General features: G+C 39.8%; 1 protein-coding gene and 1 non-coding gene across 4 annotated transcripts; one reads left to right on the top strand and one right to left on the bottom strand.

Moving 5' to 3' along the window:
- Positions 1-1,314: 1,314 nt before the first annotated feature.
- On the top strand, positions 1,315-25,019 carry Ddhd2 (DDHD domain containing 2). Of its 3 annotated transcripts, XM_051182180.1 has the most exons (17): positions 1,315-1,534; positions 2,961-3,151; positions 4,532-4,621; positions 5,501-5,621; positions 8,009-8,098; positions 10,099-10,234; positions 12,932-13,140; positions 13,372-13,439; positions 15,405-15,527; positions 16,523-16,618; positions 17,801-17,884; positions 17,984-18,139; positions 18,874-18,976; positions 19,099-19,269; positions 20,583-20,742; positions 22,678-22,785; positions 23,103-25,019. In XM_051182180.1, exons 1-16 carry the CDS (start codon positions 1,315-1,317, stop codon positions 22,757-22,759), a joined length of 2,100 nt encoding a protein of 699 aa, XP_051038137.1. In that variant the 3' UTR covers positions 22,760-22,785; positions 23,103-25,019. The 3 variants fall into 3 exon arrangements, with proteins under 3 accessions (XP_051038137.1, XP_051038136.1, XP_051038135.1); XM_051182179.1 differs by lacking the exons at positions 22,678-22,785; positions 23,103-25,019 and adding an exon at positions 22,037-22,148 and having other exon boundaries at positions 20,586-20,742; XM_051182178.1 differs by lacking the exons at positions 22,678-22,785; positions 23,103-25,019 and adding an exon at positions 22,037-22,148.
- On the bottom strand, positions 11,320-11,422 carry LOC127220509 (U6 spliceosomal RNA). The gene has a single exon (XR_007834378.1). It is a non-coding gene; the product is annotated as a U6 spliceosomal RNA (small nuclear RNA).

Raw genomic sequence — 25,019 nt, 5'->3', positions numbered from 1 at the left:
CCTCTTCTGCGATTCCTACCCTGGCGCCCGCGCCCCACGCCGCCTGCGCCAGGGCGCCCGAGGCCTGCCCGCAGGAGGAGCTACGTCTCGCGCGAGCCCCCGCACATCTCGCGACACTTCGGCGGGTCCTCCCGTGCCTCAGGTCGTAACCGGACTAGCAGTCTCCGTCTGGCACGCTAGTCACTGCCGCCGTAGCAGGAGCGCAGTGGAGCCCGCGGTGCGGGGTTGGGGCGCGACCGCAGGCTCCGCCCGCCCGCCCCGCCCGCTCCGCCCCGGTGGGGCCGGGAGGTAGGCTGCAGCGGGGACATGCCACGACTCCCTCTGCGAGGGCCGAGAGCGCGAGCGGCTGCGCTGCCAGGCGAGTCCAGGTCCGCGGGGGGCGCTGGGCCGAGCGGGCCAGGGGGCGGGCTCCGGTCTCCACCGGACCCGAGGCATCCGTGGGCGGCTCGGCTGCGCTTCGCCGGGCCGCGAGGCCTGGAGCTGGTGGCTGGAGTCGGGCGGGAGCTGAGGGCAGACCGAGCAAGGGCTCTCAGGCGGATAACGGGGAGGCCCGGGCGGCTCGGCTTTGCTGCCCGACCGTGCCCGGTGCAGGGATGCTGCTCCTGCTTATCCATCTTCCACTCAGAGCTGTGAGCTCTGTTTCCGTGCCTGTGGCGCTGGTCACCTGTCATTCTTCGTGGAGGGGGCTATTGAGGTCACCTGTTACTTTTCACCAGCAACCTGGGCGCCCAGTCTCCGTAGGCTGGTGTCCAACTGTGGCTGCAGGCAAAGTTCCTGTTTGGGCGTCAAATGTTCCACAGTCTATGTTGAGGCACACTTGCAGAATCAGCCTAAATGATTCTTAAGTGGCTGCTTCTGTTTTCCGTAGTTTAAGATTCTAATTATTTGTATAAATGTGTGATGGTAATGTGTCAGGGAACCCGGAGTCTTAATGAACCTACCTGTTAACGATTATATGCCACACTTGGAAGCAGTGAATTTCCAGCCTTTGGTGGTACGTTTAGGTTGAAAATTATGGTGAAATACCTTGTTGCAATCAGTTTTGACCATGTGTATCTTGGTATTTCAGGGTTTGTTAAAAGAGTTTATTATCTGGTCATCCATTTTAGATTTCTAAAGAGAATTGGGAGCTTCAGGGCAGAATGGAGGAGCTGAACATTTTGTTTCCCTCCCCCAAATAATTTTTTATTTTTGTTTTAGTTTATGTAACTTTTCAAAACATGCTCATTTTGTGTGTGGGGGGGCGTGTGAACATTTACAGTGTTAACAGGCAATTAATAAGTCTGATATTTTGATATTGCGTTCTAGAGCGAAATGTCATCAGTGGAATCGAACCAGGAGCACCTGCCTAAGTCAGATCCATCCCCATCACCAAACTCCTCTAGTTCCTTTGAGCTGATAGACATGGATGTCAACAGTTTGTATGAACCCGTTTCTTCACATTGGTTTTATTGTAAGATAATAGATTCTAAGGAGATATGGATTCCTTTCAACTCTGACGATTCACAACAGCTGGAGGAAGCACATGGCTGTGGTAAGAAGAAAATGGTGACTTGTAACAGATTCTCATCTCTCTCAAACTAAAAAGTAATGGCCCTTACTGCAGTCGATAATAAAGTTAAATTTTAGAAACTCTCCATTTAGTTTTAGTACTAAATTTCTCCACAATTATCTAATATTTTCTGTAGTCTAGCTTGTGTTTTAGTTTTTACTTAGAAAGTATGTGTATAGAGTAAGGTGTCACATTGCAGAATGAACTAACATGTCATTTGGGGTTTTTTTTTTGGAATTTTCTAATTTTTTATTTTATTGAGTCATACATGTTTCCCCACTCCCCTTCCTTGCAACCCCCCTCTTCCCACACACAAACACATTCCCAGTTTACTCTTTTTCCCCTTTTTAGGCAGATCCATGTGTGTCTCTCTTAGGGTCCTCTTTGTTACCTAGGTTCTGTGGGGTTGTGGTCTGTAGGCTGGTTGTCCTTTGCTTTATGTCTAATGTGCACTCACGATTGAGTACCAATTATATTTGTCTTTCTGGGTCTGGATTACCTCCTGGGATGGCTTTTTCTATTCCATCCATTTGCCTGCAAATTTCAAGATGTCATTTTTTTTTTTTTTTTTAACCACTGAGTAGTACTGCATTGAATAAATGTACCACATTTTCCTTACCCAGTTTTCAGTTGAGGGGAATCTAGGTTGATTCTAGGTTTGGGCTGTTAATGAGCAAATGTCCTTGTGTGAGTGTGCATCCTTTGGGTATATGCCAAAAAGTGGTATTACAGGGTTTTGAGGTAGATTGGTTCCCAGTTTTCTGAGAAACTACCATACTGATTTCTAAAGTGGCTGTACAAGTTTGCACTCCCACCAGCAATGGAGAATCTTCCTCTTCACATCCTTTCTAGCATAAGCTGTCATCAGAGTTTTTGATTTTGGCCATTCTATCATTTGTGGGGTGTTTTTTGTTTGTTTGTTTGTTTGTTTGTTTTTGTTTTTCCTTGTGAAACAAGAATAGTGGTATTTATGGTATATCATCACGGTTGTCATTAATTTACCTTTTGATCCCTCAAGGAAAAACTTGAAAAATCTTTATGTATGTATGTATAGTATGTATGTATTTGTATGAGTGTGTATGTGTGTGTATGTATGTATCTGTATGAGTGTGAGAGAGAGAGAGAGAGAGAGAGAGTGTGTGTGTGTGTGTGTGTGTGTGTGTGTGTGTGTGTATAAGAGGCATTAATTAGGGAATCCTCAGGTAGTTTTTTTTTCTTTAAAATATGATTGGTTTTGACATATGAGAAGTGGTTCATGAGAAAGGAACTATATTCAATTTACTTTAATGTATAGCCAAGTAGAAATTGTTTACGTTTCACATGATTACTCGGAGTGTAACTTTCAATTATATTTTTGGAGAGTTATTGTGACATACTGTACTTCATTTCTCTTTTGCAATTCTTATAGGAAAGGATTGTAATGAGAGAGTTGTTCCCACTGATGGGGGCAGATATGATGTTCATTTAGGGGAACGGATGCGGTATGCTGTGTATTGGGATGAGCCACCATCAGAAGTGAGACGATGTACATGGTTTTACAAGGGAGACAAAGACAATAAATATGTTCCTTACTCAGAGAGCTTCAGCCAAGTTTTGGAGGTATTCCTCTGTTTCTGTTTTACTTACTATTTTCTTTTGTCATTTTTTGTTTTTAATTCTTCTATCATATTTTGTGTAACCTCCAGGAAAAATTTGCCTGCTTTTATGTCACACTTTGTGTAATTTCTCTTTGCAAGTTTGTGTCAGGGTAAAGTTTTTTAGATTTTAAATTTTATAGAAATTATATTAGGCATTTTAAGTGAAATGTAAATGTTTCCCTAATGATAATTGTTAACATTTAAAATGTGACTAAAAAAAAATCTTTTAACTTATTTATTTGAGACAGTGTTTCTCTATGTAGTCCTAGCTATTCTAGAGCTTTCTGTGTAGGTCAAGATGGCCTCAAACTCAGAGATACCTGTCTTCCTTTGCCTCTTTGGTGCTGGGACTAAAGGCATGTACCATGACACCTAGCCATTTTTAAGTTTTTTTATTTTAATGAGTGAGTGTTTTGCTTGTGTGTATGTGTGCAATGCCCAAGGAGGCCAGAAGGAGTTGAGTCCTCTGGATCTGGACTTACAGATGGTTGTGAGCTGCCATGTGGATGCTAGGAATTGAACCCAGGTCCTCTATAAGAGCAGCAAATGCTCTAAACTGGTAAGCCTCTCTTTAGTCACAATTTGTATTATTCTTGTGCTGAGAAATAATACAGGTTTTTGAAATGAAATAGAATGTTATTGACACATGTGCCAATATGAACAGTGATAGAATTAAAAGTAATATCTATGTGTGTATACACACACACACACACGTAGAGAGTGTGTGTTTTTAATCTGTTGTTGTTGTTTTATTGCTTGAGACAGGGGTATTTGTTTTATTTTGTTTCGTGAGACAGAGTCTCATATACCCCAGATATGCCTCAGACTTGACAGGTAGCTGAAGATGACTTCAGCTTCTGATATGCCTGCCTCTACCCCCTTGAGTTCTGGGACTCCATCACTATACTTGGTTCTGTGCTTTGCTGGGGATAGAATATGAGGCTTTCTTCATGGTAGTCAAATTGTATCTTTTTGAGACAGGGTCTTGCTGTGTATCTCTGGCTGGCCTGGAACTCACTGTGTGACCCAGGCAGGCCTCAGATTCGTAGAATCCTCATGTTTCAACATTCCAAGTGCTGGGATTACAGGTAGAAAAGACCACACTTGGCTGCTGGTCATTGTAAAAGAATGTTAATGAGCTGGGAATATAGTTCAGTGGTAGAATGCTTGTCTCTTATATGCAAGGCCCAGAATTAATCCCCCAGCACTACACTACCAAGAATTTTAAAATGAATTTGTAAAGTTATAGATTGATTTTCTTATTAAAATTCATTAATAAGTCCAGGTTTAAGAAAAAAAACTCTTAAAAAAAAAGTCTAATATAAATATATTCTATTTTAAGGAAACGTACATGCTTGCTGTAACTTTGGATGAATGGAAAAAGAAACTAGAATCTCCAAACAGAGAAATTATTGTATTACACAACCCGAAGGTAAAGTGAAATATAGTATGTTACTGAGATTAAGATCAAAGGTAACCATTGATCTTTTGTTCTATGGATGGTACATAGGATATAACCTTTGGCATGGTTTATATTAGATTCACTAATAACAAAGGTTATTAAGGTTTATAGTCGTTATTCCCTCTGTTCAGCTTTTACGTAAGAATTTTCTTCTGTTTGTGTATGGGGATATGCATATATAACAGTGTGCTTGTTGTAGCCAGGAGACAGATTTGAATATCTGTCCTGTTCTGTGTGGAGACGGCACTCTTCATTGTTAGCCAGAATCATGTGTTCTGCCTCCCATCTCAGCATAAGAGCACTAGGGTTAAGATTTATGAGTAATGTGTTCAGCATTGTATAGGTTCTGGGGATTTTAACTCAGGTTCTACGCTACAATAGCAGTGAGTGCCTTACCCAATAAGCCATTTCCCCAACCCTAAATCTTCTCATGGAAAGTTATATAGATATATATATATATAGATATCTATAGCAAAACCATCTATATATTATGTAAGCATATCTTTCATGTATAGGGTTTTTTTTTCCCCTAAGACAATGTTGTACTATGGAGCCTTGGTTGGCCTTGAAGTCACTATGTAGGTCACACTAGCTATGTAGACCAAGCTGACTTAAACTCACAGGAATTTTTGCCTCTGCCTCTGCAGTGCTGCAATCAAAAGCATGCACCACCACTCCTGGCCCATGTATGGGATATTATTGAAATATCTGTTCTCGTTTTAGGCTATAGAGTTGAATCTCAAAGCTCCAAGTGAGGTTTGGTTATATGAAAGATGTGTTTCTGTTATTCAAAATGTATTAAACTACAAGTTAATGCAGATTCTATTGCTCTGGTCTTTTCTATTTAAGCTCATGGTGCATTACCAGCCAGTTGCTGGGTCTGATGAATGGGGTTCAACCTCCACAGAGCAAGGGCGTCCAAGATCAGTAAAAAGAGGAGTTGAGAACATCCCTGTTGATATTCACTGTGGTAATATGAATCACTTGTTTTCTCTTAAGTTCTGATATGTTGGTCTGTTCTTTAAATTGTGACCTTTTATTCTTTCAAGTTATATTATTTTGAGGCTTAAAAATGGCCTGTAATTGTTTTATTCATAGTCTTTTATGAATCATTGCCTTTTTGTTTCTAAAGATGGCCTATTTTGAGCCTTTGTATAGGTAGCATTCAGTGCAGTTTTCAATAAAAGTAATTAAAATTTTTAAAAAAAGGTCTATAATTACATAGGCTTATTCCAATTAAGGTTAATATCACTTCATCGAAGTTGTTTGGGTTTTTGTTTGTTTTTGACAAAGGGTCTCATTTAGGTTAAGGCTGGTCTCAAACTCATTTGATAGTTAAGGATAACTTTGAAGTTTTGATACTCCTGCATTATCCCTCTTGCACTGAGAGTACAGGTATGCCTTGACTCTGCCTAGTTTATGTGATTCTGGGTATCAAACTTAGGGCTTCCCTGGATGTGATAGTGTACATCTTTAATTATAGCTCCAGCAGAGGCTAGTGGATCTCTGTGAGTCTGAGACCTGCCTGGTCTGCATAATGAGCTCCAGGACTGACTATGCTACCTATTGAAATGTTGTCTCAAACAAACAACCTAGGACTTTGTGTGTGCTAGGCAAGCATTCTGCCATCTGAAGTACATCCAGGTGGTGTATGTGCACTCAGTGCAAGCATATGAATGTGCAGGTGCTTGTGTCCAGAAACATGAATGGGGAGACTAGTATCTGTGATCTCTGTCAGTCTCCACCTTATTGCCTGAGCCAGGCTCTTGCTGAACCAGAAGCCCACTGTTTAGGCTAGCCTGGCTGACCTCTGCAGAACTCTGCAGAATTGTCTCCACTCTCCATTGGTGGGTTGCAAGCATGTGCAGCTGTATACAGATTTTTATGTGGGTGCTGGAGAGTCAAACTCAGGTCTTCATGCTTTTGCACTTTTCCCAACTAAGCCACCTCCTCAGCTCCAGTTTTGATTTTGGTTTTAATTTTTTTCCTTTTGGTCTCTGAAGCATTTATTCCTCAGAAATACAGAATGCTTCACAAATTTGTGGGTTATCCTTACAAAGGAGCCATGCTAATCTCTGTATCGTACTGAAGTGAACCTGACTTTTTTGAGTTACGATCTTACTGGCCTACTCCAGTGTGCATCTTCCAAGTGCTGGAATCTCAGGCATGTAGCACCATCCTCAGCTATTAAATACTGTGACAACACAAAAACTTACTATTTAAAGTAATTACATACCTGTAATCTCAGCACTCAGGAGGATGCAGCCGAAGGATCTCAGGTTTGACCCATTGTGGGCTTCATAGTAAGTGCCAGGCTAACTTACACTTTATAAAGCAACTCTGTCTCAAAAATAAAAAATTAAAGTTGAAAAGGATTCAGGGCATGATAACTCATGCCACTAATTCCAGCACTCAGGAGGTAGAGGGAGGCAGATCTCTGAGTTCAAGGCTAGCCTGGTCTACAGAGTGAGTTCCACGACTGCTACAGCTATGTAGAGAGATACTGTCTCAATCCTCCCGTCCCAGAGGAGAGTAACATAATATTTTAGCCTTTAAAAACATGGCCGGTATTATTGGGATGATTGTAAGAGTGGAATGATTAAATGAGAAAAATGTATCAATAGTCTGTTCCCTGGAATTGGTCACCATACTGTTATATAGAGGTACATTCTTAGGAAATACATGTATTGAAAGTTTAAAGAGGTATGCTGCATGAAACTTAGTGATGAAGTCTGTTTACTTCCGAATAGTTCAGAAAAATAAATATATGTATGTTTACACACCCAAGAAGAAAGCATAGTAAAATTAATGTAATTGTTTAAAAGTTGAATTTGTAACTGGAATTCCATGTTCCATGCCTATAATCCTAGCATTTGGGAGGTGGAGGCAAGAGGATCAGTTCACTGCCAGCCTCAGCTCCATATCAGGTTCAGGGTCAGCTGGAGCTAGACCCTGTGTCAAAACAAAACACTAAACAAAGCAGTTTGGATTTTTAAATAGTGCATGGGGGTTTCTTTAGAATTTTTTTTTTTTTTTCCTAAATCTTAAAGTTATCTCTAAACCTGGAACAAGCTTCAAGGACTTATTTAAGAATACTTATAACCCCAGCATTCATGAGGCAGATAGGTGGATTACTGTGAGTTCAAGGTTAGCCTGCCTGGTTTATGTAGTGAGTTTCAGGCCAGCCAGAGCTACATAGTGAGACCCTATCACAAAAGCATTAAGAAAAAAAATTAGAAAAGTAATGTACTTTTACTAAGTAGTTAAATATGTGTTTTGTGGCTTTTAAATTCTTTTATTTTAAATTTTGTTAGATTTATAACCTATTTCTAATTTTCTTTTTAATTTTACTTTTAGGGGAACCTTTACAAATAGATCACTTAGTTTTTGTAGTTCATGGGATTGGACCAGCCTGTGATCTCCGTTTTCGAAGCATTGTTCAATGTGGTAGGTTTGCAGAGCATGTAAGATAAATCACTTAAGAATTATCTCCTGTGAGTCAGAATCAAGCATTGTCTTTTGGTCTGTTGTCTTAGCTACATAAGAAGATTTACTTGTAGAGCTAAAGATGGTGACACGGGAGTGAAGCTTCTCAGCTGAGTCCTAAGTGCTAGGAATTTCCAGAGACTTAATATTCTTAGTATTAATCCATGAATGTGCAGGCCTGTAATCCCTGTGGATTGTGATTTAACTAGCCAATTTAAAACCAAATTCAGAGAGAACAGTAGAGATACAAGTTTAAGTAAATAATAGAAACTTATTGCTGCAGTTCCTACCATGACAAACCTCTTGACAAACCTCAAGCTTTAAGTCTGTATATAACTTAATTTTGAAACATAGTATGTTCAAAGCTTCATGGTATTCAAAGCTACTTGGCAGTCCCCTTCTACTTGGCAATGGTTCTGAATAAACTAAAATTATGACCTGTAAGGTTAAGGTTGATGTGATAAGTGTTTGGAACAGCAGTGTATATATATTTAATCTAAAATATTTAGGGCTCAGCAGTTAAGAATAATCACTGACTGCTCTTCCTCAGGATCAAGCCTTAATTCCAGCACCCAGGAGGTGGCTCACTTTCTGACCAGTTCCAGGGGATATGACTCACTTCTGGTCTCTGCAGGCAATGCATGCATATGGGATAGACATACATTCAGGCAAAGTACACATATGAGTAAAATAAAAATAAGAGTTTTGTTTTTATTTTGAGACAGAGTCTCACTATATATAGCTCTGGCTGTCCTGGAACTCTCTCTGTAGACCAGGCTGGTCTCAAACTCACAGAGATCTGCCCTCCTCTGCCTCCCAAGACAAGATCTGGGATGAAAGGTGTGCACCACTATTCCTTGATGAAAATAATCCTTTAAAAAAATACAAAGTACTGGCTAATGGATCAGGAAATTTAACTTTTGAATAGCTGTCTTACCAGGAGTGTCTGTGTGTTTGGGTTTTTTTTCTTTTTTTAAAAAAACAGTCTCTCTAGCTGGGAGTGGTGGTACATGGCTTAATCCCAGCACTCAGGAGGCAGAGGCAGGCAGAATTTGAGACTAGTCTGGTCTACAGAACAAGTTGTGGAATAGCCCAGGCTACACAGAGAAACCCTGTCTGAAAAAGAACAAAACAAAAAGAAGCAATCTTTTATTTATGTAGCCTGGCTGGCCAGGAATTCATTATGAGTACACGCTGGCCTTTTTCTTTCTTAGTAAATCCTGACTATTTTTATTTTGTTTTGTGTGTGTGTGTGTGTGTGTGTATGTTGGTGTTTTGCCTGTATGTCTGGGTAAGGGTGTCGGTTTCCCTGGAACTGGAGTTATAGACAGTTGCAAACTGCCAAGTAGGTGCTGGGAATTGAACCTGGGTCCACTCTGGAGGGGCGGACAGTGCTCTTAACCACTGAGACATCCCTCCAGCCACTCAACTATTTTTAAAATAATTTTTAAACTTATAAACATTTCATTTTCTTATTTGTGCTTGTGTGGGCACATATATGTCATAGCATATTTGTGGAGGTCAGGGGACAACTTGGAGAAGTTCTCTCTTTCTACCATGTGGTGGGTACAGTCTTCAGGCCTGGTGGCAAGCACCATTACTTACTGAGCCATTTTGCTAGACCAACTAGCTGATGCTGTGTCTATCAAATGCACATGCAAAAATCAAACAGGAAAACAATAGCACTTAGAGTTAGGTTAAGAACATGACTACCAGACTCTTGACATGGAGTCATGAGTTTTAAAAAAATTTTGATGTCAGCTTTTGTTTTGGTGAAAACCCAAGCCTTACATTAAATGAATATTTCCTAATTAAATGTCTTAGTTTTTTCTAACCTTGTGTCCAGTCAGTGTGTGTTCTAAGCAGATGTTGTTAGGAAGGGTTACTGCATGTTTTGTAGCATCCTGAGTCTGTGTACTAATTGCTTTACTGTTGATGCAGAAGTTAATTTTCTTTTCTAGTGAATGATTTCCGAAATGTTTCCTTGAACCTGCTGCAGACACATTTTAAGAAAGCCCAAGAAAACCAGCAGATTGGAAGAGTAGAATTTCTTCCTGTCAATTGGCACAGTCCTTTGCATTCTACTGGGGTGGATGTGTGAGTAGTCCCTTATGTCATTAAATTGTTAACTGTGATTGTGATATTTTCTGATAGTCATTATGCTTAAGGAAATATCTGCTACAACTTATTATGTATTAAAGTAAAATTTTTAGCCAGGTGGTGGTGGCGGCACACATCTGTAATCCCAGCACTCAGGAGGCAGAGACAGGCGAATCTCTTAGTTTGAGGCCAGCCTTGTCTACTGAGCAAGTTCTAGGATAACCTCCAAAGCTACAGAGAAACCATGTCTCGAAACCCACCCCCCCAAAAAAAGGGGGGGGGGAATAGGCCAGTGCCTGAGCATATATACTATTATATACAAATTAACTGTTTAGATCTCAACTTTCAGTGTTGAAAAAGAGTAATCTTCCTGCTGGTCTTGGTGACTCATCCCAGTACTCAGGAGACAGAGGCAAGTGGATGTAGATGGATCTCTGAGTTCAAGGCCAGCTTGGTATACATAGTGAGTTCCAGGATAATTATGAGTACATACAGGGACTCTGTTTGAAAACACCAAAGCAAATAAACAAACAAGCTTCCCATGAAAGTACAGTCTTTTTGATACTTGAGCTTAGCATTCTTCTCTTTCTTGTTTGCCCTCTCCAACAGAAACCTACCAACTTCCTCATAATCCTATTAAATAGCGATATCCTCAAGGGCCTCACAAGTGGGTTTTTCTCCCTGGTGTGTGCTTTCTGTTTTGCAGTTTTGAGAATCAACTCATAGAGTTTACCCATGCCAGACAAGCATTTTATTACAAAGCCACATTCCCAGCCCACCAGCATTGAGGGTTACTGATTTATGGATGATGGAGGATTAGCTCCTTCTCCTAACACAGCCTTTCTTTGAGTCAGGGTCTTACTGTGTAGCCCATTATGATTCTGAAGTCTTGATCCTCATTCCTTAATGTCCCAGTATTGGCATTACAGGCATGTGCTGTTCTGTCATGTACAGCTTCAATGTGGAGTTTTTATATTTTTGTAATTATTTTAGTATACAGGTGTTTGCCTGCCTGTGTGTCTTCACCCACTTGCCACTGTATAAAGGCATGCTTGACATACATCAGATCAAATTTGTGATTAAAAAGTACTGAATGTTTCTTAAATTGACATGCCATCTTTGCACAGGGGGCATGAAAATCTTCCCTGTATTATTCTAATTTTAGTATATGTGCTGAAGAAGCAACCATTATATATTTATAATTACTCAGAGATGTATCATTAAATGATAGTCAGTCCTTTGTCTTTAGATATCTCTGGTTAGAAGTGTTGTTCCTGATGTGGTAACATGTGCCTTTAATAGTAGCACTCAGGAGGATGAAGCAAGTGCAAGAGCAACATGATGTATCTAGTGAATTTCAGAACATCGAGGGCCCTTTAGAGATCCTTGTGTGTGCACACAGTGTGTACATGCTTGCATGGAGCTATACTCACTGTAGTGTGCATGCAGGAGTCAGAGCAGAAGAGGTGAATCAATGGTAAATTAGACGCTATTAAAGATTATTTTAAAACAGTTATTATTTGCTATCAGTGAATGTTTGATACATACTTATATACCTATATCCCTGGCTCTGAATGTATGATATTTACTTATTTTATATACCTACATACCTGAAGTTTCTGAATGTATATTTACTTTATACACTACATACCTGGGGTTACTTAAACATATTTTGGATAAAAAGGGATCACAGATTTAAGAAACACTGATATATGTTATTTCTAAATATGTACAATTTATTCAATAAATCAATACCATTCAAAATGTACTGCCATGCATACTACATTTATACACAAAATTCTCAAATTTTTAATTACCAGTAATGTTCCTTAGGTCTAATTTGGTAGCAAATCCTGTAATCCTAACATGTGAGAAGTAGAGGTAGGAGGACCAAGAGGTCATTCATCTTTAGCACATAGCAATTTTAAATTCAGTTTGGTCTACATGAGATCCTGTCTCAAAAACCCTTGAATTCCTGATCCTCCTTCGTAAACTTCTGCAGTGCTGGGACTGTAGGCATGCCACACCTAGTTTACACAGTGCTTGGTGCATGCTACTAGGCAAGCATCCTGAGCTGTCCTCATCCATCACAGATTTTAAAAAATCTTTATCTATTCTTTGACTGTTTTATATTTGTATTCAATATATCTTGATGATATTTACTCCCAACACTTTCCTTCCACTGCCCTGTAATCTCCCAATGTCCTTTCCCACCTTCATGTCTTTTCTGTGTCTAACTCACTTAATCCAGTTACTGCTGCCTGATGGAATGGCTGATCTTGTTGACTTGTCCTTGTGCAAATTTATTATTTTCCATGTAAGCATAACTGCAATGAGTTCAGGAGTGCAACAGCTATATTGTGTGCAGAAAACATCTTTTCTGCCCTCTCTTTGTTGTTTCCTAAGCTTTGGAGGTCTTGCTGTAGATGCCCCATGTATGGTTGAACATCAACAGTTGCTAGTTCTCAGCATTTGGCCAGCTATGAATCTCTGAACTGACTGCAGAAGAGCACCTGTGTGTTTCACCAAACACTTTTGTTCAAGCCCATCTTTCTCTATTTTGATAGGTATCTCTTGTAATGTTGTATGTTTGACTCTAAGCTTTAAGAATAAGCTAAATAATAACTTAGAAGCAGCAATGGTCTGGATTTAGGCTTTCTGCTCAAAATAATCCTTTTTTCCTCTCTCTCTCAGAGATCTGCAGCGGATAACCCTGCCCAGCATTAATCGTCTCAGACACTTCACTAATGATACGATTCTGGATGTCTTCTTTTACAATAGTCCCACGTATTGTCAGACTATCGTGGACACAGTAGCTTCTGAAATGAACCGAATATATACACTTTTTCTACAGAGGAACCCTGATTTCAAAGGGGGTGTATCCATTGCTGGTCATAGTTTAGGTAACAAATGAATTCCCTGTAGCCAGAGAGGACTATCACATTGTGATATATAGTATTAATTGCAGAGAATTCAATTAATCTGTGATGAAGACTTTGGAAGGGGTTGGAAGGGTGGTGGCAAACTGGAAAGATTTTCTGTTGATTTTCTTACGTTTGTAATTGGCTTATAACTTTTCTGTATAAAAGAAGCCAATGTCTTAGAAATTGTCCCTTCTTCTATTTTGCTTATAGGTTCGCTTATATTGTTTGATATCCTAACAAATCAGAAAGATTCTTTTGGGGATATTGACAGTGAAAAGGTAATTTAGAAGTTTAGATAGGTTGCCTTACAGTATTCCATACTAAGGACTTTTAATCTCTCTGTTTAGCTGAGTTTAGTCTTATGCCATAATGTTAAATGTACATTTATTTTAACAGCTTGGTAATTATCGCTTGTCATTCTTGGGTGATAGAAGCAAGACAGTATTTTGCTTCTATAAATCACTGTCATATTGTAAAAAAAGAATGGTGTCTTCTTCTCTTTGAAAATGTGCACTAATGGTGCATGGATAGAGTTGTAGTCATCGAGTTAACTGTAGCTTGCTTGCGAGGATGTGAAGAGTGACTTGGATGGTTTATGGACGTCATGTTTGGAAGCCAAGGAGAAACATGACAATGAAACTTATCTCTTCATCAGTCAGAGTCCCATGAACGTTTATCATGGTAGTAGTGATTTATGTATTTGGTAGACATTGTCTTTTATTTTTCTTTTTAAGTGTCCTGTGAACACTTGGGTTATGAGTTCTTCTAGGACTGGGCTCTGTCTTAGACTATTTTATCTTTTAGATATTTATCTTTTACATGTATAACTGGTTTTTTTTTTTTTTTTTTTTTTTGGATATTTTTATCTACATGAGTTTTCTGTTTGTATGTGCATCAGAAAGTGCCAGGTCCCCTGGAACTGATGGTGTGAGCTACCATGCAGGTGCTAGGAATTGCTCTTAACCACTGAGCCTTCTCTCCAACCCCTCCCTATGTAGCTGTTTTGCCTATATATATGTAACTACATCATGTATATGCCTATTACCCCTGAAGGTCACAAGAGGGCATCAGATCCCATGGAACTGAAGTTACAGGTGGTTGTAAGCAACCGTATGTGTGCTAGGAACCAAACCCAGGTCCTCTATAAGAGAGTAACTGCTGAGTCCTCTCTCCATCCCCTTCTTAAAATTTTAAGTGTATGAATGTTTGGCCTATGAGTATGTCTGTGTGCCTCACTTGTGCATGGTGCCGTCAAAGGCCAGAAGAGGGCATTAGATCCCTGTCACTAGGGCTACAGATAGTTGGGAGCTGTCATGTGGCTGCTAGGCATTGAACCCCAGGTCTTCTGGAAGGGCAGCCAGTTCTCCTAACCACTGAGCCTTCTCTCTAGCCCTGACTGTTTTATTTCTCTCTGTTTCTTTCTTTCAATCTTTTTTCTTTTATCTTTTGATTTTATGAGCTTGGGTTTCTTTGTTTACCTCCTGCTGTCTTGGAACTAGTTCTGTAGACTAGGCTGACCTGGAACTCACAGAGATCCACTTGCCCTTGCCTTCTGAATGCTAGGATTAAAGGTGTGTGCCATCACTACCTGGCCCGTTTTATTTCTTAAATTTCTTAAATTATGTTTCCTTAATAAGAGCTCAGTAAAGGTTTGCTAATGGTGATAGAGAATATTTGATATTAATTTAGAAATACATTTTTGCTTGGCATGCTAGTACATGCCTTTAATCCCAGCACCTAGGATGCAGAGGCAGGTGGAACTCTTGAGTTTGTGACCACCACAATCTACATAGTGAGTTCTAGGACAGCCAGGCCTACACAGAGAAACCCTGTTCAAAAAAAAGTATTAAAGGTCATCCTTGCTTACATAGTAAGAGACTAGTCTGGAGTTCATGAGACCTTGCCTCAGAAACAAAGCAAAGTATTTAATGTTAGGATTTGTTATTGTAGGGTCTGGACAAATGGCTCAGAGGTTAAGAGCACTGGCTGCTGTTGCAGAGGTCCTGAGTTCAATTTCCAGCAACCACAAGGTGGCTCACAACCATCTATAAGTGAGATCTGGTGCCCTCTTCTGACCAGCAGACATACATGCAGAACATTGTGTACATTTAAACAAAAATTAAAGAAAAAAAAAGATTCGTTATTGTGAATATCTTACATAATAATTTAAAATTATTAAATAGTATTAATAAAAGAAACTAAATGAATTTTGTGAATAATAAGCTTTATGATACAATTTTTAGGGTTCATTAAGAACTGTTGAGGATCAAGGAGATGTACCAACATTAGAAGAAGATCTGAAGAAACTTCAGCTCTCTGAGTTCTTTACTATCTTTGAGAAAGAGAAAGTTGATAAACAAGCTCTGGTAAGAAAAGGCTTTTAAATTTTATACCAAGCCATTTTCAGTATTTTTATCTTCATCATGTTGACCAAGAACATGCCCTTTGGAAGCTTTTTACTTATAAATATTTCACCATTAATTATGATCTTTAGCATTGTTTATCTCTTTTTATCATATAAAGAGGTCAGGGCTCATCATATAAAGAGGTCAGGGCTCAGATGAGCCATATTGATACATACATATAGAGAGGGCATATAAAGCAGGCTAAGTTTAGAGAGGGCATGAGGCAAGAGCTAACCCTGGCCTGAACAGTAACTGTCCCAATTCTTATTTTCTGTTATGGGAAAAGATCAGTATCACTGGTATTTTCTTTTCCTCATTTGTCTTGTGCTTTTTCTGGTTTGTAATACATTTGTTCACTTAGCTGATACATAACTACCTACTATGACAGGCATGGGCAACAGGATGCTTGTAAGATAGACCTTGTCACTGACTTCAGTGTTGGCTGTCTTTTAGGAAAGGTGAATTAATTATACATTATTTAATTAGTTATGTTAACTGATAAGGAAAAGTACACAGTGGTGTAAGAATGCAAAGGAGAAGATAGTCCTCCCCACTGAAATGAGTAGCACTTACATTGAGGTTTTGTTATTAATCTGTTGTGTTACACTACTTTGTTGGCCAAATGTTCTCACAGCTTCTGTCCATCAGGAAGAGTAAAATGTGAGAAACTGACATCTAAATGACCGTCATTTCAGTTCTTTTTTTTTTTTTTATAATATTCTATTACAATCATATTGACAGTATAGTTTTTACTAATACTCCTATTCTTAGTTTATGTTATGAATAAAACAAGACTTTCTTTCTCAATGTTACTTGTGTGTTATGCTTTTAGGAAGCCAGCTCAATATAGAACCAAGAAGAGTGACTCCTTTCAGAGTCTACAACATTTAATTGATTTTATTTTGCTTAGAAATTAAAAAAACAAAAACAAAAACTGTCTTGTGTTCTATGCCTAGGCTTTATGCACAGAAAAAGATCTTCAGGAAATGGGAATTCCCTTAGGACCAAGAAAGAAGATACTAAACCATTTCAGGACCAGAAAAAATTCAATGGTTTGTCTCTAACACAGCTTAGTGGGGTGAGACAGTTCTTTGACAGTGATAGTAAACCCTTATGCTTTGTGAGATATATACTCTGCTAACTAAACAGATGGTCTGTACTAGGGATTAAATCTAGGACCTCACACTTGCTAGGCAAGTACTTTAAAACTAAGCAATATCTCTATTACTTTTTTTTTTTTTTTTTTTTTTTTTTTTTTTTTTTGAGACAGAGTCTCAATAAGTTGCCCTGGCTGGTTTTAAATTCACTCTGTAGGCCAGGGAGACTTCAATTTGAACTCGAGATCCTCCTGCCTCAAGCCTCCCAAGTAACTGGGACTATAGACCTGCATTACCAAGCCCAGATCTGGTTTCATTTGCTTTTTGTATTGTTGAAACAGGATTTCTCTGTGTTACTCCTGGGCTTTAATTTGATTAAAGGTATCTGCTAAGTCCCAAGTCTTGATCCAGTATTTATATTATATTCAGTACCCAGAGACACACTGGATTTGCATTGATTATAGAGGCACATACTTTTATAGAGTTTAGCAACAATGCTCTACAGTTGTCTGTCATGCCTGCCTGCGATTTCAGGGCTGCTAAGATGGGTGTGTATAGCAACCATCATTTATTTGTTTGTATTTTTTTGAGACATGGTCTCTCTGTGTAGTCTAGCTTAGAGCTCAATATATAGATCAGGCTGGCCTTAAACACAGAAAGATAGATAGGCCTGCCTTTAACTACTCCCAAGTGCGGAGTTAAAGCTGTCCTCCACCAAGCCCAAGAACTTATTTTTTAAAGATTTATCTTAATTTTTTTTGTTTTATGTGTTTGCCTGCATGTATGTCTGTGTACCAGATGCATGCCTGGTGCCCGTGGGGATCAAAAGAGGAGATTGGATCCTGTGGGACTGGAGTTAGACCGCTGTAAGCTGACATGTGGGTGCCGGGAATCGAACCTGGGTCCTCTGGAAGAGCAGGCAGTATTCTTAACCATTGAGCCATCTCTCCAGCCCACTTGTATTATTTTAGAGCACGTGTGGGATGTCAGCTCAAGAAAGACAAGACAACTGTTAGTTGTGAAGGACTCTACTTAAAATTATTGGTTGCCATTTTGAAGCTTTTCCTTTGACATTAGCAGCTAGTTTCAGGGGATAGTATCTCCACATTTTTTTTTTTTTTTTTTAATTCTTTTTAGGATGTTAATAGACCAGCCACATCTGCTTCAGAAGTAAACAGCCCCAAGGAAAATGGTGACTATTTGGATGTTGGCATTGGGCAGGTAAAAATACTCTTCGGTTTTTGTTTAACTACTACTAGTCATATGTAGGAACAAATAAAACTCATTATTACTGAGAAATACCTCTCTTCCGCCTTCCAGGTGTCTGTAAAATACCCCAGGCTCAACTACAAACCAGAAATATTCTTTGCCTTTGGATCTCCCATTGGAATGTTTCTTACTGTCCGAGGATTAAGAAGAATTGATCCTAATTATAAATTTCCCACATGTAAAGGTTTCTTCAACATTTACCATCCTGTAAGCATTGAGGAGTTGCTATATAGTTTTACCTAAACACTAGAATTTCTTAGCAAAAAGCATGTAATTTTGTATTGATTTGCTTTTTCTGTATTATTCATTAGTAACTAGACAGTAGTATTAATTAGGAAGAAGCAAGTAGGAGCTGGTGGTGGCACATGCCATTACTCCAAGCACTCCAAGCAGAGGCAAGCAGATCTCTGAGCTTAAGGTTAGTCTGGTGTACAGAGTGAGTTCCAGGAAAGCCAGAGATACACAGAGAAACCCTATTGAAGAACCAAAACAAACAAAAACAAAACAAAAGACAAGGAAGAAATTAGAAGAACTGCATATTTATATGTATGAAGTCAGAGGATAGCCGGGGTACCATTTGTCAGGGGCTGTCTACTTTTTTTTTTTAAATGAGGCAGGGTCTCCCACTACCCTGGTCTGACCTGGGTCTTGCCAAGCAGGCTAGACTGGCCAGCCAGTGAACCTCAGGGATCTGCCTGTCTCAGCCTCCCCAGTGCTGTTTGTCCTCATGCCCAGTTTTTTGTTTTGTTTGTTAAATACAGTTCTAGGAATCAGACTCAGGCCCCTGTGCTGCCGGTCAAGCACTGAATTGAATAAGCCATCTTCTAGCCCATAACTGTACCTTTTTACAAAATAAATGTAATTATTTTTGCCTAAGATATGCAATTCCTTGAACTGTCTTATTAGGGATAAATATTTAGCTGTTATTTTTTTGTGTGTAGTTTGATCCTGTAGCATATAGGATTGAACCAATGGTGGCCCCAGAAATAGAATTTGAGCCAATGCTGATCCCACATCATAAAGGCAGGAAGCGGATGCATCTAGGTGAGTCTGTGTATAGAACTGAATTCTGGATATTCTGATGAGTATAAACTGGAATTGATTGTTTCTTTGCTGGGCCTTAAACTTAGCATCATGTAGCATCTCTCCTTTATTTGCTGTTTCAGAGCTGAGAGAGGGCTTTACCAGGATGAGTATGGACCTAAAGAACAACTTGCTGGGTTCACTGCGGATGGCCTGGAAGTCTTTCACAAGAGCTCCATACCCTGCCTTACAAGCTTCAGAGACAGCAGAAGAAACCGAGGCAGAACCTGAATCCAGCTCAAACAAGTTCAGTGGTCAGTGACACTGTATAGAGGTTACCTGAGGAGGGGTACCATGCTGTGGGGTTCTTCCCAGGCATCTTTCCTTTCCCCTCTAATTATGTAGGATCTATTCTGTCAGTCATAGTTATCCTTGAACTATGCTAACTTTTCCTGTATTCTAATAGCTAAAAATTATGGGAAATAACTATATGACAAAAAATGTCAACCTATTAGCTATCCTTAAAAACATTTCCCACTTTGGATTTGGGAATGATGACACACCTTTAATCCCCAGCACTCAGAAGGCAGAAGCAGGTAATTTCTGTGAGTTTAATGCTAGCCTGGTCTGTAGAATGAAATCTGGGACAGCCAAGGCCACAAATCTATTCTGTGAAGTACCTAGTTAATATCTGTGTGTGTGTGCTTGTGTGAATGTATGGCATGTATAACTGCCATTCGAGGCCAGAAGAGGGTACTGGGTCCTCTGAATATCAGCAAGTACATTTAATGGCATAGTCAACCCTCCAGCCTTATTGCTTTTTTCTTTTTTACACATTTTTTTTTACCCTTATGGGTGTGTGTATGCTTGAGTGTGTATATATGTGCACCAAATGTATGTCTGATGCCTTCAGGGGCCAGTCATTGGATTCCCCTGGTATTGGTGTTATGGGGGGGGGGGTTGTAACCTACCTGGTACAGGTGCTAGCAATTAGACCGGAGTTGTTTGCAGGAGCAGCAAGTGTTCTTAATTGCTGAGCAGTTTCTTCAGCCCCAGTAGCTAGCTTTATAAGATGAATGTGTGGTCTTTATCAGTTTTATTTCTGTTGCTGAGGACTAGCTTGAATGCTCAGTCTATACCTGTTTGCATTTAGTTTATAAAATTCAAGACATATGACGTACAGGAGATGAGATGTATTGATCAAGAAGAAATTGAACAAATTAGTATGACTTGAGCTTTAAAGAAATTGAGAGGAAGAACACAGAGAGCTCTCTGAGCAGAGTACCTCATCATAGGTAAATGTGGGTTCTGAGGGAAGGGGTGTGTGTGTGTGTATGTACATACATGTGGAGGCCAGAGTGTCTTCCATCTTTCTCCACCTAAGTTTATTTAGACAGGGTCTCTCACTGAACTTAAGAGCTTTCTAATTGGCTAGGAAGCCCCAGGGATCCTCCTGTCTCTGCCTCCCTAGTGTGGGGATTGCAGGCATGTACTGCCTTGGCCAGCTTTTTATGTGTGTGTCTGGGTGTTGGTGATTGGAACTCAGTTCCTCATGCTTGCAGGGCAAGCACTTAGCCAACTCCACTGAGTTTTGGTCCCCAGTCTTATGATGGTTCTTCTTATCCAGAAGTTAACACAGAAGAGACGCCCGTGGAAGTTAAAGAAGAGCTATCAATCAATGTGGGAATGCTGAATGGTGGCCAGCGCATTGACTATGTGTTACAGGAGAAGCCCATTGAGAGTTTCAATGAATATTTATTTGCTTTACAAAGCCATCTATGCTACTGGTAAGTGTTATGTGGATTTTTGTGTTGTTTTGTTTTTGTATCCTTATCTAGTCTTCCCTTTCAGCTCTGACAGAGTGGAGTGCTTGGGTCTCAGAGTTACTGGCTACCCAGCCAGCTTTGGTCTTTAAGAGGTATCCTTTTAGACTGGTTTAGACCGGTGTAATTGTTCATGCCTATAACCCAGCATCTGTGACATAGTCTGCAGGATTTGAGTGCAGGCAGCCTGAGCTCCCAACCCCCACAAGGGGAAAAAAACATTTAAAAGCATTTACAATAGGTAAGGCACATGTATATTGAATATAATATTCTGGTGGAGTGTAGATCAGAGTATTGGTAATAATTTGTATAATTCTCATCACCCATGAGATAGAAAGCTAGAAAAATAAATGGGGCACAGAGAAGTGTTTGAAAAGATGCTCACCTGTAATCCCAGTACTCTAGAGGCTGGGGCAAGAGTGTGTGAGCTTCGTTTTTCTTTTTTTAACATTCTGAGGAATTTCTCTATGGTACTCGGCAAAGGGATGATTATCTGGCATACTTAGTGGCATGCCTGTATGGGAAATAGAATCAAACTAAAACCCAACACATTCAGTCACTATACGGAGCTAAAATAGTTCTCTTTAATGTTTTGCTTGTTTACATTAAAAAATCATTTAATTATTGGGCAGTGGTGGTACACATGTTTAGTCCCAAAGCATGCAGAGGCAGATGGATCTCTGTGAGTTCAAGACCAGCCTGGTCTACAGAGCAAGAATCAGGACAGCCAGGGCCGCACAGAGAAACCCCAGCTCGAAATAGAAAAAAACCCACCATTTAATTATGTCACTTCTCTTGCTCAGGCCATTGGTCTTGGTGGCATGCATTTTACATCTGAGCCTGCTTGTTCGCTCATTAGAAAATTAAGCTTCATTTAAAAACTGTCTTTGAGCTGGAAATGTATGTCAGAACTTGAGAAATGGGGGGGGGGGTGTCAGGGGCTCAAGGACATATGCTGCTATATTTTTAATTTGAGGCCTGAGCTACATGAGACCCTGTCTCAAAGCCCAAAAAGCTAGACCAAAAAGAATGGCCTCCTAATCTGGATTAAAAATTTTCTGACGGGTTGAAATTCAAAAGAAGTAGGTTTTTAAAAAAGAATGTCCTTCATGTCAGTCACCTGTTGTGCCTCTTAATGCTGGGGTTGAAGTTAATTAAGCATGTGTCAACAAACTTTGCTAGTGTCATATTTAGATCTTTCTTGTCCCCCATCCATAAAATACAGTCTATTCTGATATTTTATACTTTTTTCAAGCAGGGTTTCTCTGGGGCTTTGGAGCCTGTCCTGGAACTCGCTCTGTAGACCAGGCTTGGCTGACCTCAAACTCAGAGATCCACCTGACTCTGCCTCATGAATGCTTGAATTAAAGATGTGTACCACCTTGTCCAGTTTATATTCTCATATTTTACATGTAAATCTGGATTCATTTAAAATTTTAGTCTTAAAGAATGGATTTAGGGTTTCTTTTGCTGTAGTAAATACTCATGACCAGAAGCAACTTGAAGAGGTTAAGGTTTATTTCAGTTTACAACTCTTAGGTCACATTTCCTCTGAAGGAAGTCAAGTTAGGAACCCAGGGCAGGAATCTGAAGACAGAGCTAAAGCAGAAGCCATGGAGGGAAAGTGCCAGGACCCTTACCTTTTCCTACTTCCAGACATAATGCTTTGCCAGATCCCCTTCCAAACTACTGCCTAACAGTGCAATAGTTCAGGGTGGTGGTGGCGTGTGCCTTTAATTCCAGCACTTGGGAGGCAGAGGCAGCCAGATCTCTGAGTTCCAGGACTACTTTGCAGAGAAACCATGTCTTGAAAAACCAAACAAATAAAGCCAAGGTATTTGTATAGATAAATGGCACCAGACTGTTCCATCTCTTCTCAATTTTTTTCCCCCTACACAGGGAATCTGAAGATACAGTATTGCTGGTCCTCAAAGAGATCTACCAAACCCAGGGTATCTTCCTTGATCAGCCTTTACAGTAAAAATGGCCCATCTGTGGCTGCTAAATGTAAGTTTCCAGTGCAGTGTAGTGTTTATATGTGAGCATGTTACAAGGAATATTGGAGCCTCAAGACTTTATACAGATCTGTATGTGTCTGCATGATCTAGAGTAATATTCACTTTGAGGACTGGTTAAAACTCATAGGAAGTATCCAGTCACTTATGGATTAGTGAATATTTTGTGCTTGGGATCCTTAGAGTTAGCATGTTCAGCCTTCCAGATGGGAACTTGGAAAGTCTGTATTAGACAGTGCTATTCTCTGTGGTGCTGGTTACCCTCCACTTGAACTGCCCAGTGACCTCTTCTCCGACTCTCCCCTGTAGATGGACACTAAGGGACCCTTTCCTGAACACCCACAGGCTTGTTGCTGCAGCTCTCTTCTCAGCTACATCACCTTCTGCATGTTGCCTGCCTCTTACTCCACAGGATCTTTATAAGATAATCCTTTTTGGAAATTAATGGAAAGCAAAAGGAAGACTCTTTGCTTTGTGAACTCACTCACTAGTTTACATCTTTTAATGCTTTAACAGCAATACTTATTACATGGAAAGGAATACAGTCTATTGGGGGGGGCTAGAAAAATTATAGAGATGTTTACTCCTTGTCTTTAGAAGATGGACCGGTTTAGGAGTACTTAGGGGTCCAGTCATTTTCTGTGGTCTCTGCACTGGAAGATAAACATGAATGGAATATGAACATAGCTGCTAGTTTTCAACTAGCATTTCTTTCCTGTGTATATTATATTGGAGACATGACTGCAGCTTACTAAAACATAGCTTGCTCTGAACACTGTTAGCTAGACTTATTATAGAATCACTGGTACTGTGTGTTATTTTTACAACTGCTTCAGCTTCTGTAAATGTGAAGATTGTATGAGTTGTATACCTGCCCTTTATACCATATTCAAAACTGGGGGTGAGATTTGAGTAAGTTATTTGATAATACTTACTTGAAGGTGAAGTTGTAAGAGTTGGTCAATTATATGGCCATTTGCAACTGTTCATGTTTTAAATGAGGTCTTTTAGTAGCACAAACTTTTTAAGTCTCCTGCTACTTCCAGTTGAATAAAAGAAGTATATCGATGTAAACATTGCCTTCCATATGGTGTCCAAGGTCAAAATGTTTACTTAGCTGAGCATGCAGGTTAGCCAGGGAAAGACCATATTCTGAAAGAACCCTATTTGCAGGGTCTGAGGAACAACTGTGTACATTCATAGCTGAATCTGGCAAAATCAAGGGAGAGTTATCTCGAGGAACACTAGTGGTTGTATAACGTTTTTCTCAAGGTATCTGCTCAGTGCTCTGTGTTAGGCTTTCCTCCCCTTCTTCAGCATGTGCTGTCATCTTCGTTCTCTTCATGAGTTCTTTATGGTCCTCAGACCAACTCCTCAGGTTCCCACAGTTAAAGAGTGGCAGAGGAGGTAAGCTTTGTTTTGTCTTTTTTTTTTTTTTCCCTATAAACTTATCATGGTATCCAGAAGCTGTACATTTAATACTCACTGAAGGCATCCCTTAAACAGCAGCGGACTGTACCACTTGCCTACAGAAAAGAGGTTAGTCACTGTACCCTGGAGGTTACAGAGGCAAGCACGGGATATATCAAGCCTGGCTCTCCTTTCTCTGCTTATGGGATAATGCTGGAAAAGCAAGCTACTGAGAAGTTCCAGGTGTATGGATTTTTTTTTTTTTTTTTAAAGCAATGTCTCTTGAGTAGCTGAGAATTAAGTAGTCATTAAATACTAAAGGGTTTTTGTCAAGTTGCTGTCTTCAAACTTGTTTACTCTCATTGGCAGAATTGTTTTGACTTAAGAGTAAACCAAAGTACAACCAAGAATGAGTTCTTGTAACCAAAGATGGGTGGCTTGGCTCTGGAGAGCAGATTATCCACCGTGCTATGTGTGACGTGTTTCTTCCTGGCAGTCCAGGTGTACCCTCACCATCTGCCTGTGGTGTTACTCTGCTGTGTGTTATACAAGTAAAGTAGCAAGGGGCCTCTGTGTAGCTGTAGTCTCTGCCCTGCATCATTTGTACCATGTACAACCTCTTGATCAAGGCTGTTTTTAAACTCTATCTTAATAGCAATGTTGTCCAGATTCCTGCCTGCAGAGTTAGTGGGACTGTATCAAGGGAAGATGAATAGCACCAATTACCTTTCTGATATTTTGCACTTTTGAAATGTTTGTTTTATATGTGATTATATTTAAGACTTAAATGCTGAAATAAAACTATTAACTAGTTAC

The sequence above is a fragment of the Phodopus roborovskii genome, unplaced genomic scaffold, assembly GCF_943737965.1.
Source record: "Phodopus roborovskii unplaced genomic scaffold, PHOROB, whole genome shotgun sequence".
Classification (NCBI taxonomy): domain Eukaryota; kingdom Metazoa; phylum Chordata; class Mammalia; order Rodentia; family Cricetidae; genus Phodopus; species Phodopus roborovskii.
This window is presented reverse-complemented; position numbering and strand designations above follow the sequence as displayed.